Source organism: Pantherophis guttatus, chromosome 3, assembly GCF_059756535.1.
Source record: "Pantherophis guttatus breed Tessera chromosome 3, ASM5975653v1, whole genome shotgun sequence".
NCBI classification, from domain to species: domain Eukaryota; kingdom Metazoa; phylum Chordata; class Lepidosauria; order Squamata; family Colubridae; genus Pantherophis; species Pantherophis guttatus.
In genome coordinates this window covers 45,221,150-45,237,747 of record NC_142065.1, presented here as the reverse complement: position 1 = coordinate 45,237,747, position 16,598 = coordinate 45,221,150, and the positions used below count along the sequence as shown (strand labels likewise).

At 37.0% G+C, this 16,598-nt stretch overlaps 2 protein-coding genes across 7 annotated transcripts in view; one reads left to right on the top strand and one right to left on the bottom strand.

Annotated features, from left to right (window-relative positions):
- Positions 1 to 269: 269 nt before the first annotated feature.
- Positions 270 to 14,645, bottom strand: RUMY1 (regulator of UNG2 and MKLN1 interacting yippee protein 1). Its single transcript, XM_034414393.3, has 4 exons — positions 13,429 to 14,645; positions 8,740 to 8,817; positions 7,081 to 7,205; positions 270 to 4,664 (listed from the first exon to the last, which is right to left on the bottom strand). Exons 1-4 carry the CDS (start codon positions 13,614 to 13,616, stop codon positions 4,570 to 4,572), a joined length of 486 nt encoding a protein of 161 aa, XP_034270284.2. The 5' UTR covers positions 13,617 to 14,645; the 3' UTR covers positions 270 to 4,569.
- A 146-nt stretch (positions 14,646 to 14,791) lies between these two features.
- SRGAP2 (SLIT-ROBO Rho GTPase activating protein 2) overlaps positions 14,792 to 16,598 on the top strand; it is a 202,974-nt gene continuing 201,167 nt past the window's right edge. For all 6 annotated transcript variants that reach the window (XM_034414389.3, XM_034414387.3, XM_087889395.1 and 3 more), the window contains exon 1: positions 14,792 to 15,075. The gene's annotated coding sequence lies outside the window, so the exon portion shown is untranslated. The remainder of the gene's footprint in view (positions 15,076 to 16,598) is intronic.

Sequence of the window (16,598 nt, the reverse complement as noted above, 5' to 3'; positions counted from 1 at the left end):
AAGCCACACCTTGGAGGTGATTGGCCCCTCCCATAGGAAACAAAAGAGGAGCGAACGGGGAGTGGGCATTTCTGCAGTTATTGTGGCTTTGCAAGCAGGAGCACCTGTTCCTATATAAAGTGATGTACAAAAGGAAATCAGAATTTTTCAGTTATTTCCCATGATATGTTACTCAGATATATGAAAAACTCTAAGTATTTTGAAGAATCAAGGTCATCAGAACACTACAACCCAAACCACATGAAACATGAGTCTGATGAACTCAAGAATTAAATAACTTGCTTTATTTTACATCTGTCCAAAAGGAACCAGGTTTTGGATGTACAGTCAATAGGAAGTTGAAATGCTTTTAGTAAAAATTTACATTTTCACAAAAAGGGTGGAGGTAGGGAAATAGTTGATAAAAGGCAGATAGACATGAAATCAAAGAACTGTGGCTGCTGCTTTTGTCAAACTCGGGAGCAGTTTGCCAAAAGTAGACAAAAAGGAATTTGAGTACACGCTCTATCCTTTTATTCTATCCTGCTTTAAAAACAAAATAAAAGAGTTAACAGAAGCTGTATACGTGAGTGAAATGTTACTCTCAAGAGTGATATTGATGTCCACATATTCATTGTTCCATGAAACCCATTTTGAAAAGTCTGCGCTGCTCAGAAAATACTGATTTGTTTGAAAGGAACAGTCCTCTTTTAAATTTGCACAGACTAATAACAGAAATGTCAGAATTTCTTTCTGTCTCTAATCTACCTTTTTTTGGTGCTTAACGCTTCATTCCGATAAATACAGCATATATCATTATATGGACAAATGCCAACTTAATTTATCCTGCTAAAACTAATTCTAGTTCTGGTTGTTGTAGTTTTTAATTGCATTACACCAAGTTTGCCTAATAGTTGGGAAAGAAAGAATTAATTAGAGGCAGTCTTTTGTTCTGGTGTCTTTGCAATGTGCTATTTGTCAGCGGCACTCTATCACAGCAATGACTGTGTTACAGTGGAGACCGACTCTCTGCATGTGTTTAGCATAGACTGCCTCTTAGATACTATGCAGTGATTTGTTCTAAAATAAGCATATATATTTAATCAGTCACCCACACACTTCCCCATATAGCTCCTTTTGGAAATAAGTGGAAAGAACGTATCATTGTCTTGTTGTGAGTTTTTGCTTCCTTTCTCTTCACTCCTTATTGCCAGCAACAACCAGTCTTAAATAATGCATTATGAAAAGAGAATGTACTGCTACAGTGCATTTTACATTGATATGAGTGACAACAGAGCTAGGGAGACGCTAAGCCACACAGTTTACTGGAGTGGAGATTTAATGTGGTTCTTTCAATGTCTGCCTTTTACAATACCACACGTATATTTCTTATACTTGGATATGTAATACTCATCTCATGTAATACTCATAGTGCACTGATGGTGAACCTTTTCGGCAGTGTGTGAGCACTCGTCTGGGTTGCAACCTGGAAGAGGAGCTGCCCAGGGGGCATGTGCGCGCCCAAAAATGAACTTCTGGTTTCCGGTGTGCGCATGTGTGCCAGCCAGCTAGTCTTCTGGGTTTCTGGTGCGCATGTGTGTGCAACGATCTGCTGGCCGGCCAGAATGATTACCCAGGAAAATGGAAGACCAGCTCTTCCAAATTCCAGCACTGCCGCACGCACGAAGGCCTGCTGATCATCGCGTGCGCATGCGTGCCAGAAACCCCGAAGAGGAATGGGTGACGCCAAGCATGCCAGGCGACATGGCTCTGCGTGCCACTTCGTGCACGTGTGCCATAGGTTCTCCATCACAGACCTAGTGTCTTAGTTCAATCAAAAAGGTTGCAAGGGGTTGCCTTCAACCCATTTTTCACAATAAGCATGTTACCATGTGTCTTGTGACCTCTTTGCTCCACACACACCACACATGCACGAATATGTACACATTTGCATTCAGCTTAAATATTTCATGTTTAAATTATCAAAAAAAAAGATGAAGAATAAATATTAACTTGTTATAAAATACCTTTACCCATTCCTGTTCCTACATTTTTACTCATTTGGTTTCTTCCATGTTCTATTTCATAACTACAGTACAAATTATGTTTCATTTATAGAGAGCTAGTTTAATCAATTATTTGCTGGAAAATGTAAGTAAAATTGTCTTTCAGTAGGAAGGCTTATATTATAGCCTGTTGCTACCCTTACATGAATTTACATTACACTGTACTACGATCATCAAATATTGGGAAACCTTGTACAGATTTTGGTAATTACTAAAAGGTCAAACAAGGCAAGCTGAATACCAAGGATACAACTGATGTAAATGCTTTTGCCTCTGGTTTAAATTGGACTGCATAGTTCTCTTTTTCTCCACAAAACAATTCTGATTGCGCTATCTAATTTCTTTATTGAGAATCAATCCCTAATGAATTTGATGAAGAAAAAAATAATTGTCTGATTTTTATTTCTAGACAATATCTAGCTAGTTCTACAAGGAGGTTACATATCTACAGTTCCAGAAAACCCTGGATAAAGCAGACTATCTGGATTTTTAAAGTTGGATTTTAGGTCTCGATATGGAACTAAACTAAAACTCCTTTGATTGCTTTGTGCATTACTTGTGGTGGAATTGAGATGGAGTGCGTGCAATCTCCTGCTCCTGCTAGATCTTTCATCTGCCTTCGGTACCATTGATGATATTGCCTCATCTTTGAATGATGGGAGTGGGGATTGATTCTCCCTTTTGCTCTAGTTAGTGATAGGGGTATTACAGGGCCAAAACATGACACGCAAAGGCGGCAATGTACTGTGGCGATACCCGCAGCCTGGAACGGGTCTAAAATGGACCATGCGGAGGCCAAAAATGTGACAAACGGAGGCCAAAAATGTCCAAAGAGTGGGAGCTGGTGGGTGGCCGGGGCTTCGGCAACATTTGCTGTATAAGATGCACAGATATTTCTAACAACATCTGTGGGGGGGGGGGGAGTACATCTTATAGTCCGAAAAATACGGTAATTCCATTTATGACTTTGTCTTTGAAATTTCATCTATCTTTTTTCACACTTTATTAGGAATTTTATTAGTTAATTTAAAAAAAAACATAAAATCTAAGGCTCTCCAGTTTCTGATACACATAGCACACAAAATACAGGATATTGCAACTGGTAAGTAGCTGTAGAGTGGCCAAGATTTCTATAGCTATCAAAGGTGAAGTATTTTTCAGGGTTTAGAATGATAGATTTCAAACAATGTATTTCAGTCCATTTTCTTCCTAAGTGCAATCAAACATAAATAACAATAAAAGCAAGCTGATATTCCTCTAGTATAATCTGGCCCCTTTGCGTTTGGATTATCCCATCCAAGTAAATAAAAGTTGATTTAAACTTATGTACTCATTTCCTAGAAATGATACTGGACCTATCTAAAATAATTGGTAACAAGACCACTGAAAGTCCCAAAGCAGCTTGTACATAATTATATAGTATTTTTCGTGCCAAAAGCACATTAGTTCTCTTTTAAAAAAAATCCAGATGATATTTCATTAATTTGGGAAGAATTGGCTGTTCTACTTGTAGCTATTTAGCTGCTGCTGTTTTTGATTTTAGAATACAAGAGAGACTCATGCTAGGTATAGTCTTGTGCCAACAATAAAGAAGCCAGGATAATATTTTACTGAAGCTGACCCTGCATTTATAACTTCCTTTCCAGCATCCTATTCCTGGTTTTCCTTCTTTCAAAGAACTATAAAAAATATCTGAGCTCAGCTAGAAATGAGTACTATTAATTTTAAATCACTTTATTTGATCACACACTTTTTTATATTCCCTATACACAAAAATAGTGGGTTCCAGTTCTTTTATTACTCTTTCCTTGTAACTTCTATTTCCATTAGAAGCAGGAAAATATGCCAGTTCCCAAACTAAATCTTCACATTTGTTGGTCTTGCGTGCACTAGCAATTAAAAATCACTACTAGATTTCCTTGAAAGCTAACCTTCTAGCAATGCTGAACACTCATACAATATATGCAGAAAAAGGTTTATATTTAAGAGCTCTCTCTTAGCCCTCTCTAATACAAACACCTGAAATTGGAAGGCTGCCAATAGGAGAATTTGTAATGCCTGCTCTCTGGGCAACAACATTAAATGTAGCCACTAAAGAGAGGTCTAGCCTAGTTTCTGGGCCAGAAAAATGATAACACTCACTTATCAAGCACTACAGGATTTATTTTCTTATATAGCTATTAGATCTATCGTAATGTAACAATAATTGATAGGGGTGTGGAACTTATTTGATTTTGTTTGTCATAATTTGGAAACAGGTAAAATCAAGTGACTCCAGAAGCCAAATATGCATATACATGGATTTTGTCTTTTTTAGAAAGTGAACAAGAACTGCATTTTCATCTTTACATATTAGTCTCATTATGTAGCAGGATGCTTACTAGATCAGATAGTTTTCTATGACAGGTATCAGCCTTTGAACGTTTTTTTCCTTCCTTTTGTACTGTCTTCCTGGGATCAATGCATTATACTTCTTGTGAATACAAGAAACACACCATGTGGTGCAGTGCAGTGCAGATAATATTTATCTGATATATTCCTCCTCAGAGGTGCTGGATACATCTTCATCAGTGCTTTCATGTAAATCTGGTAAGTTGCCCCAGAGCAAGAAATCTGTACCTAAAAGAAATGTAAATCAGGTATTTTATACATTTTGTGGTCATGATCTGAAGTTAACTTAATAAGGCACAATATTAAAGAAAACATATCCTGAGGATATTAATACATTGATGTACCTCTCAGTTGGTGGGATATGGGTAACAGTGTGTTAATTTGCAGTGTTGACTTGCAAAAGATAGACCTTAGTTGGCAGAGACCAGCATAAGCAAGTTTGACATAAAATTAACCTATGATAAAATATATCCAGACTACATTGTACCCTCATGTTATCAAGAAATGCTGCATAAGCATACAACTAACACTACTAATCTAGTCTATTCTTTTTTTGACTTATAATGACTAACTGCATTATGTAAAAGCCCTGACTGACCAAAGGCATGATGGACAGAACATACCAATATCTGTGAGCCCATATAGAAGATAGAGAATTGGAATATAAAAGGAATGGGATGACAAAGATTTAACAGTGAATTAACAGATTAAATGGAAATGAAGACAAATAATTCTGTTGTCTATTTGTGAAACCAAGGGAGAGGAAGGGTGGGATAGATGTTAGTGAAAGTAGTCTGATCTAATGGAGTTGATAAATGGGATTTATGTAGATTTATTTATGAATGAAAGAGCTAAATATAGGTCAGAAAATATGAACTGGTACATTGACGTTGATCTGTGTCTATGAAAGCAGCAGTCTTAATTTGATTATATAATAGTTGTGTGTTACCTTCCAGAGAATAGTAACAATGCAAGAATCAGGCTTGGAGGTGGGGAAAGTAATAGAATAGAATAGAATTCTTTATTGGCCAGGTGTGATTGGACAGACAAGGAATTTGTCTTGGTACATATGCTCTCAGTGTACATAAAAGAAAAGATACATTTGTCAATAATCATAAGGTACAACACTTAATGGTAGTCATAGGGAACAAATAAGCAATCAAATCATATTAGGAAACAGTCAATATAAATCTTAAGGATACCAGCAACAAGGTTACAGTCATACAGTCATAAGTGGGAGGAGATGGGTGTTAGGAACAATGAGAAGATTAATAGTAATGCAGACTTAGTAACTAGTTTGACAGTGTTGAGGGAATTACTTGTTTAGCAGAGTGATGGCATTTGGGAAAAAACTGTTCTTGTGTCTAGTTGTTCTGGTGTGCAGTGCTCTATAGTGTCGTTTTGAGGATAGGAGTTTAAACAGTTTATGTCCATGATGCAAGGGGTAATGTACAATTGTACATGTAAATGTAATATAATGTACAACATTTTGAATGAATATGATTTAAAGGAAAAGGCATTTTATTAAGTATGATATGAATGGAAGGATGAATGGGAATGACAGGAAAAAATAGAGAAAAAGAAATGCTATTATACTCCTATGCAAGAGGAATGTGAATCACAAACTAGATGGACATTAGACTGTTAAAAGACTCTGGAAAGTTAGCTGGTAGAATTCTGTCCTAAAGGACATGAGGGTGACAATTAGTAAAAGTTGGCAAGTTTTATACTTGGGAGTGTGCAAATCCTTCAGCAAGTCACTGTGAAACAAATAAGTGTGAGAAATTTATTCTCTGTCCATTGTTTTAGAGAAAGCTTATAATAATGTATAGGCTCAATATAGGGAATGTTTTGAATGAATATGAAAGTTGCTGAATGTGGTAAAAAGTGGAATATGATGGAAGTAAAGCATGTGTTATAAAAACATAGCAAGCAGCGGTCAAATGGATAATTGGATTCTAAGTGAAAGAAAGGCACATATGATGGATGGAAACATTATACAGAGTATAGCTCAGTGTGGTATACAGGCAGAATGTATATGCTATTGATTAATCTGGGAAAGAGAGATGATGGTGTTCTGAAGGAAAAAGACTGCAAATGTAACTATTGTACTACCATGCCTGCTTTATAAACTGTTCATCTCTGAGTGTAGTTGCTCATGAAGAGATTTGCTTAATAGCATGTAACCATAGCATATGGTTTTACAATGAGTTCATTGCACTACCATCTGGCATTTGCATTAAGTAACATCCAACACATATCACCTTAAATTTACATTAAATTTGTTGACCAATTAGCCCCAGTCTGATGATTTAAGAGATTGAAGAATTTAGTTTACATGCAGCATTTTCTTGGAAAAAGTATTTGCTAATAATCACACATTACCTAAGCAGAATACATGATTAAGATACTCTATTTCAACATTAAGAATATGTTCACTTCCTTAAGCAGCTGTTTTGGGGTCTGGTTGATGGACTATGGGATTACCAATGAAAAACAAAATAGATCCAATAAATCTGAAATTTGTTCTTCTTTCCTTGTCCATGCTTTATAACAGGCATTACACTATAATAAAAACACTGAGTTACAACACAACAGAAGCATAATAACAATTAATTTCATGTGCAGAGTAGAAGTTTCATACCAGATGAATCAAATCTGTCAATTCCAAAAACGGCTTTACTGTGAAACATCCAGAAGTGTCCATTGTTGCAAGAGAACAAGCAAGGTTTGCATGGAGCAATCACATGGTAGCCTACAACATTACCGCTAGAAGAGCAAATGAAGTATATGATATGCAAATTTTAAATCAAAGACTATGAAGAAAAAAACAAACTATACAAATGATAGATATGCAAATGTATCCTACTTACATATCAAATTAATAAAAATAAAATTCTTTCATCTACCAAAAATAATGTAGCAATGGACTAAATAGTGAGCCAAATGGAGTTTAGAAATAATCTGTACCTTTAACCTCCAAATATACTACTGTGTTAATAAAATACGTTAAATTAATTTCAATTCCAACAGAAAACAAAACATAACTTTAAAATGGAAGATTAATTTTTCTTCCCAAACTGAATAGATCTGGAAATTGTGAACTCTAATGCTTACTGATTCTGTGTCAAATTCACATCCAGTAGACAACACATATACACCTACACACACAGTACATATGCATACATACACATACACACAGACAAAGAAAAATAGTTATCTGCTTTCTGTTTTCTTAAATTAAAAGAAAAAATATGAATATATTATTGCAAAGTTCTATAATTTGTCAACTTTTTTTTATTTGAATTTGGAGTACTTTTTTGTGAAACAGCAAAATAATTAAAATAATGGCAATATAATTCAAACTGGAGCCAAGGAGGACCTGAGCAGTTGATTCACTTCTGGAATCCAAGCCCAGCATAACAGTTTATGCTGTTCAAATTTATTGGTGCTCCCACATATTTTCATAGCAGTTTCAGGCTAGTTTGGTTAAAATTGGACCCCCGTTTTCTAACCAAAGCTTTCTTTCTGCCTTGCAATAGCAGGGTCATCTGATGCAGCAGACCCCATCCCAGCTGGTGACATTTATCAACGCTTTATTCTATTTCACTTTAGCTACCAATTTATTGTGCATCGGACACAAATTTGACAAGCTCTGAGAGAAATAGCTAAAATAAGAGAGTGCTTGAAACAGCTGCAGAGACTTCTAATTTATACACATACAGAATTATTTATTTGTTTGGAAAATTTATATGGCTGCCCATTCTCTCACAGTGATTCTGAGTGGCTTACAAACAGCCAAAACCCAGTATAAAAAATAAAAAAATAACCCGCAGTCCCATTTTTTATGATCAAAACCATGTGAACCTTGATTTTCAGCTATTGAATTCATAACTGCTAACTGGCTGTTCTTTATGTGACAACAATGCAAAATATATAGAAATTCAAAATGTTCAATATTTCCTATATTTCCTATACTAAGAGAAATTTCATCTATCTTACATCTGCTGTTCCTTTTTTTTTTTTTAAAGGCCATTAAAAATGGAGAGCAATTTTGTAAGTGGAAATTCAGCTCATTAATGACCCACTTATATGGCTACAATTTATTTGGAAACCTTGAATGTCTTATTTTGGTATAGAAACCCAAAATAGGCATTAGATTACTGTATTTTTAATTCAATACTTACATGATTACCGGTATTTAGCAGTAATCACATCTCTTTCAACTCTTGTATAGAAATGAGCAATAGACATAGTTGTTAATAATATTTTTACATATTAAAAATACTGTAATATTACTCACCATTTCAAACAAGCAACATTCATCAGTTTACATTTGCACATTTCAGTGTAATAACAGTTTCCAATGAAGTCAACTGTACTGGTAGGGTTAGAAAGGAAAGATATTGGAAATGATTAAAATAAACTTTATCATTGCTTAACTATGAAATATATAATACAATTAAAATTCTAATAGAGTGCTATTCCTTGTTTATTTTTCATTTACGTACGTCTCTTTCCACAATCATAAACCTCTCTACTGTGAAAGAACTACAGTAAAACTACCTTAAATAGTAAATAAATTCAGCTTTCTAAAGTTTTAACAAGAAGTCCTTTTCTTGTATGGACTCTCCAAAAATGAAGAAACTATCCTGGGTTGTCAAAGGAACTTTGATTTATAGGTGCCTTTTTCATGCTAGAATTAAGACAATTCTGGTTTCTATAGTATAGCCTTCCCCAATTTGATGTGTTTCAGATGTACGGGTGTAACACTGCCTGTTATCTCAAATCAGGATGATCAGTGTAATGGCTTAGGAAATAGTATTGTAATTCGTGATATGAAACTGAACATTTCTATTATGATCCTAAGTTTGGAAAGAAAAACATTTTAATGAAAAATTAAGAATCAGCCTTTTTCTTCATACTGAAACCAATGCAGTGATTTTGTTTTGCTTTCTAAAACTACATAGTAACTACATAGATAATATGCAGGATCTCTGCAAATCATAAAGCACAAATAGTCTGATTTGTTTGGACTTGGTTTAATGTGTTGCATAAACCCAGCCACTCTGTTCTTCAAGACTGTAATCCCATTTACTAAATACAGAGTAAGTTCCATAGATAAAAATCCTACTATCATTAGGTGGGGTTATAAGGCTGTAATCCTATTAATCTTGATAGATAACAGCTACCAACAGCTTTAAGAATATTCAATTCCAAATAATATGCCTACAACTAAAACATTCTATTCTGAAATATTCCTAAATCTGAAACTTTTTTTTTTTGTAATGCAGTCTCATGGTGTAAAGATTGTAGCTTTTTTCAAGGGCACTTAGATATGTTTTATTGTAGTCAAAGATCAGCAGCAACATGGGTAGAGATGTTAGTCAGTTTCTTAGTATCTATTTCAGATATATTCATTTTAACTCCTTTTGTCTTGGTTTTGAATTTTCAGTTTAAAAAATGTACAAAATTTGAAAACACATATGTAACTAATTACATAGTTTTAAGGTATTTTGCCTTTCCCAATATATTCTAAAGAACATTTTATAGATACTTTGAGTAGAGAACTGCATTGCAAAGTTTAGATGTATAAAATTCAAAATATTTTGATGTGCCTATTACTCAAAATTGAAAAGCAGGCCCATTGGTGTCAAACTTCTGAAGCAACTTTACCTTCCATAGAGCTGTTAACTTGAACACCATTCTGAATTGTCAAGGGATGTTGTTACTGTTATTACAGTATAACATAACATTCCATTATATTTCTAGCTAGCAATATAGGATTAAAAAAAATTTAGTAGCTGCTTTGCCAACATTCAAGCAATGCAGCTAGGTTAATTTATTCAGAATTTTAACCAAGAGCCTCAAGTTTTCATTAATACAGGTGAGACTATTTGCTGGATTAACTGGCAATGCTGCTACAATAAATTTACAGCAACTCATTTTTAGACCTATCCATTAGGTCTAAATGGTGGGTATGGTAGGTGGGTATGTTTCTTCTGAATCATCCTATCGGGCCCAAACTGAGCAAAATAATTCCACTGATCTATTTTTTAGATTGTACCTCTAAAGATTTGTGATGTGCACTACGAATGGAAGGGAAAAAAATAGAAACTATTTGTTTGATAGTTATTAAGATAAAGTAGTGGCACATTTCCATTACTTATTCAGTTTTGATTGAGAAGAACATAATTAACAAAAGACCTTATTCATGCTTTAAAGAAAACCCTGAAATTATAGGCTGAAAATTAAATAATTTTCTGAAGTTTAGCTTTATGAGTCTTTCAAGAAACTATTTAGGCACACATGATATTAAGTTCCAAACAAACAATGTTTGGAACTTATTTCCATAATTATTGCAGACTAGAATATTGCCATTATTATTTAGAATATTTCTAATATTTTAAATAATAAATATACTTAGAATATTTCTAAGAAAATATATGAGGAGGCTTCATTGCTTACAGTATTTCCAGGCTATGTATTTTGATAGAATATACTGATTGAAGTTGTAACAGGTATTACAGTGCCGTATTGTGTCTGTTTCTATTATATTATATGCCGATATAATTTACAGTTCTTGCAGTGAAGCAGAGGGGATATAGGTGATAGTGCCAATGCAATCATGTGTTTTGCAATTTTCTGGTTTGAGAGCTAAATAAAACTTTTGTGGCATGTCAAAGGCTACACCCATAAAAGCCTGTGGAACCAAGATCCATTGGAATAAGGGTAAATGGGAAGTTTTCAGTTGTGAATTAATTCTTAGTTGAAAATTTAGCACCTGCCCACTTTGGGAGTTCTCTGAATCAGATATAATCCATTGGCAACACTTTCTGCAGCTCTGCTCTAGGCCTAGACAGGAATTGTAGCAAAAGGATATTGTAAAAAGGGGTTGCTTAAATCTCTATTCATTGATTGGATTCATAACATTATTGACTTGGGACTTCAGGGTCCCAAGTAGGGCTAACATAGGTAGAAACACAAAATCTTCATTGTCTTCTTCCATCCTCAGTGGCAATGAATCCTACATTTTTGGGGAAATGCTAGGAAGAAAAAAAAATCCTAACAACATTTCAATCCCCAATGTACATTTTCAATTCATTTTTTAAAATCATTTGGGGCTTTTGACATGATATAAAATAATCAGATGGCAGGTAGCATTTATCAGTTGTGTTTGTCATTTAAAAACTCCCAGTTTTTCCACTTATTAGCTCTATGTTTTACATTTAATAACTTAGCTGCATCAGAACATCAATAGCTGTGATGGTAAGCTATTAATACTGTACAGCAAAAGAAACAAAAAGCAGTAAAATATTTCCTGGAGCATTGTAACAAATTTTCCTTCTAATGTCTCAGCTTGAATATCCAGCTTTTCTAAATTTAATACCACATTCCTGTGGTAACAATAGCCACACTGTTAAATTGTTCAACAACAGTGCCAAAGTCTCATAACATGATTTCAACTAATGTTTACCAGGTACTTATAACTTATGCCATAAATTTAACCAAAGAAACAGTTGTATAATTCCACAAAGACTTGGCCTTTATAAAATGGCTATAATAGGGGTTCCTTTCATGTATGCTGTTCTGGATTATTTTCAGCTGTCTTTGCATCATTTTAGGAAGTTTAAAAGTTATTTTGTGCTGTGTTTGCATATTTGATCTTTTGAAATCCAAAAGCTGCTGAAGTGCTGATTGACTTTTGGGCCATGTATAAGCTAAACAGAAAGTACACAGGAAGGGTGGGGTGGGGGGGGAAGCCTGCTGTTCAATAGTGCAGCCTACAGATTGCATGGAAATGTAGTTTGGTAAGGCTGAGAACTCCCTGTTCCCCTCAACCATGTAGATCTCTTGTCATTAGTTAACATGAAAAGTACTGAATAATAACTACATTAAGTTGGATATGGTTATTAATCTAGAATCCCAATTCTCTCCACAGAATTGGATATTCTAAGCAATCTTGGAAATAATTTCATAGCAATTTTTATCTTTTTTAAAATCAGTGCAGTTGCAATTATACTCATGTATTTTGCAAAATTGTGCAGATATGTGGGGATTACATTAGCAAGTTTTGGTTTTGACCCCATTGGAGCAAATAATGTAATCACATTATAATAATTTAATAATTTAGTCATGTGGAAAACACTTTCTTCAATGAATAAATAAACATTATAGATAAAATATTGTATCTCAGTGAGGGTCTTCATTTCCACATACTTCAGCAGTTGTATTTTGATTCACAACCATTGAAGCTGTCAGAAACAGAGATTATCTCTTCCTGTGGTTTATGCAACCCTCCACTTGGTTCTTTTGGTTGTTACCACAATAGCTAGATCACATACTAAACACAAAGGGAAGTGAAAGTGACCGTTCCACCATACTGCTACAGCAGTGATGGTGCAATTCTAACATTAAAACTTATTTGCTTTCCTCATTTAAACTGTGAAACATTTTGAAAAGGTCTCATCAACTTGCAGTTTGCTAAAGAAAGCAATGGAAGCCGATTGCATTCTGCAGGAAATAGAGAAAGGAAAGATGTTAAAAGTACACAACAAAGTTCAGCGTTGCATGGCTCAAAGATTATATTTAACTGGCTGGATCACAAGTTGAACATGCCCATTACAGAAAATCTTACCTTTCTCCAATGCTGTTGGTTATTTTTTAAATAAATGAAACATTTTCATTTATAATACCTAAAGATTTTATAAAGTACCAGGCTTTATAGAAGACAAGGCTCAGCAGCAGAAATGAGGTTTAAACATATTCATGGCCTGTGTCATCCTCAACCTCACCCTTTAGGGCAGGGGTCTCCAACCTTGGCAACTTTAAAGCTGGCTGGGGAATTCTGGGAGTTGAAGTCCGCCAGGCTTAAAGTTGCCAAGAAGAAGAAGGTCTAATATTCCTCCAATCTCCCAGGTGTAGAAGCCATTCAAAGTAGGCAAGCGGCAGACAAAAGTGTTAACTCCAAATCCTATAAGCCTTAACTTACCTGGTGGGAGGCATGTCTGTGGAATAGAGATCGGTCTCTGTGTCAGCCAGAAGCACAGCTTTCATGCCCCGCGAACTAAGCACCTGTTGGCAGAACTTGCAGAACAGCACAGACACACATCGATCTGCAAAACTCCAACTGCCGGCAGACATGCTAAGGTCAGTCTGTATGGGTGGGGGCTCCAGCATGTCCCTTGGTCCCTTCCAGTAGGTCAAATCACTGGAAGTTTTCAAGAAGAGACTGGACTGCCATTTGTCAAAAATGGTATAGGGTCTACTAGGCAGGGGGTTGGACTAGCCTGACTAGGTGGCTCAGTGGCTGAGCTTATCGATTGTTTGTTGGTTCGAATCCCTACTACAGGTCTCCTGTGTGAGCAGGGGGGTAGGACTAGATGACCTCCAAGGTCCCTTCCAACTCTGTTACTGTTAAATAAGATGCTTGCTTTCTGGGTGGAAGTCAGTCCTTCTCTTCTCTTCTCTTCTCTTCTCTTCTCTTCCCTTTACTTACAGGGCTTTTAGCTGTATTCTGCTTTCTCGGGAAAGCTGCGACCACCGATTCCGTTTAAAGCGGTGTTTAAAGCGGATTCCGTTTAAAGCGGTGTTCACCCTTCCACACACACCCCTATACTGAATGAAGGAGCCAGCAAGAGACAGGTTCAATTCCCGCCATGAAATATATTGATCGCTCCGAATTAGTCCAACTCGCTAAACCTACTCTCCAGGGTTGGGGGTGAGGATAAAGCGGGAGGAGGGTGCAATGCTAGGTTGGCTGGTTTTGAGCTTCTGGACTGGAGGAAAGGCTGGATTGAACTGCAGGCAATGTAATGCCCTCAACAGAAGCCCATCGGGATTCCACGGGGCTTTTCTCTCCGAGCCCTCGATTATTTCTCTTTATTCATGATCCCCCGTTCGACACAATCCCCTATTATTCATCCGCCGTGTGTCTAACCTGCAAGTGCCTCTCGTAACTATTCCCAGCTTTTAGGGCTCTCGAAGTCTTCCTTTATTTCTCGGTTACTCACTGAATGAACCTGGAGATCCGAATCTCCCGGACTCCCGTCAGCACCTCCCAATTGGTGGACGCTTCCCCCGCTCCCCGAGCCGCTTAAAGCCCCAAACGTAGGTAGCCTTCCCTTTGGCTGTCAGTTTGAATCTACAGTTTCGCATCTCATTGGAAAATGCTTGACCCGCCTCCGGAGAGTGACGAGGGAAAAAAAAGAGATCGACCTCAACCATTGGAGGAGCTAGGACATGATCCCGCCTCTCTCCTAACGTACGGTGAATGAAGCTACGCCCCTTACCTTGGATTGGTTGGCTTAGAACTCCTATTTACATATCCCTTCCTCTTATGGATGCGAACCAACTTGGGCGGAGCTTCTGCCTCGCGAGCATCGTGAATGGTCTTCTTCAGCCTTTGGTGGGCGGTGCCGATACGGAAAAGTGGCGGGATCGAGGGTGTGGAGAAGAGAGGATAGGACGTGGCCATTGGCTCGTGTCGTTGGCAGTTTTCAGAGTTTTCGATTCCGATTGGTGTCGCGGAATCGAATGGGCGGAGTCGCAGGAGTGGGACTGCGGAGGGAACGGATCGCGGGAGTATCCCGAAGAACGCGAGGCGTGGAGGGCGGCTCGGTCTGTGCCAGAAGTGCAGGTAATGATCGCGTCTAGGATGTTGGAATTCGAAGCCGTCTTCCGACTTCAGTTTCACCCGATCCCATAATTTCCCTTCGAGGGGGATCCATCCTCCCGTCTTCCTTCCCGAACTTGATTATAATTGATTGTAATTAGTATAATTGTCGCCCTGTGCCAGCTGGAAGTCCACTTTGATATATAACCCTTTTTTTGGAAGAATGTGAGCATTCCCTGCCCGTAATATTCCAGACTCGCCCCCTCCCCTTCCCCGCTTGAGAAATCAACAGATTTTAATAGAATCGAGGTTCCATCCCATAATACTTCTCATTGCGACAAACCGGGAGCTGGATTGCCATATTCCCCTGCGAGAAGATTCCCCTACAAACTGCTCCCCTGTGACATTGCTATCTGTCAGGTTAGAGTCCGGATCTCGTAAAATTATTCCCCTAAAACTGCTTCAAAAAACCCCCTATTTCGAGTTCAACTTCCTGTATTCTAGCTAGTCTTTTGGGATAGTCGGCTAAAATAGCCCGTACGAGTAATGTTTCCAGACCAATAGAATTACAGCATTCTATAAAATCTCTTTTTCTAAAAGATTCCTTCTAACTATTTTCTCATTTATTAAGCAAACGTCTGTGGAATAGTTCTGCTCTACCCAACAGCTCCCTAGTTTTATTTGCCCAACAATATAGCTACTTTTCTCTCCCTCTCCAGTCTGGTATTTTCCTTTCTTATATCCTAATATACATTTAGTAACCAGCGAAAAATATGAGCTTTGTCTCAATATTCTGTTGATCCACTAGGCTAAATGTAGCCCACCAGCTATTTAGGATGGCCTGGTAAAACACAATGTCCCTTACCAGATCAGCTAGAAAAGATGCCTGATGGGATGTGATCAGCTTGGTGGGCTAACAGTTGTGGAAATCTATATGCTTGGGTGGAGATGGAAATGTGGGGAGGGGGGAATCTATATAAATAGACTGTCTTGTTTCATTGTATTTGACTTCTACACTCTCATGAGCAAAGATTTGGGCTTGAATCTGTCTGGAGGAGAGGACTGTAGTGGGAATGGGGTAATATATTTTTTGAGTTATTTCACAGCTGGTTGATGTGACAAAAGTATATAAAACTCTTTTGTACTTAGCCACACTTTCTCTTTGTTTGTTTTCCCTTACTCTGTTTGGCCTTACCATTTCCTGTCTCTGTTGGCCACATTGTTTGTCTTTTTGTAGTGGATCTTTTTTTTTTCTTTGTCTGTAACCCTTTCTTAACATTTATGGCCAACAGTAGCTTGTGATCCTAAAGCAAAAGTTGTGCCCTGACTTCCCCCTGCTGAGAGACTCACATCTGTCTTTGAGCTGCATTTCCTAAGTCCAAATAGGCTTTGATGTCTGCATCAAGTACAGTTTTTCTTTGCTCATATGGTCTGATGGAAGACAAATCTAACAGTAATAAAAATACTTAAATCTGATCTATTGGCTGGACTATGGCAACAGTTTTATTGTACCAAAGTGGATTAGCCATGCTTATACAATGGCTTTG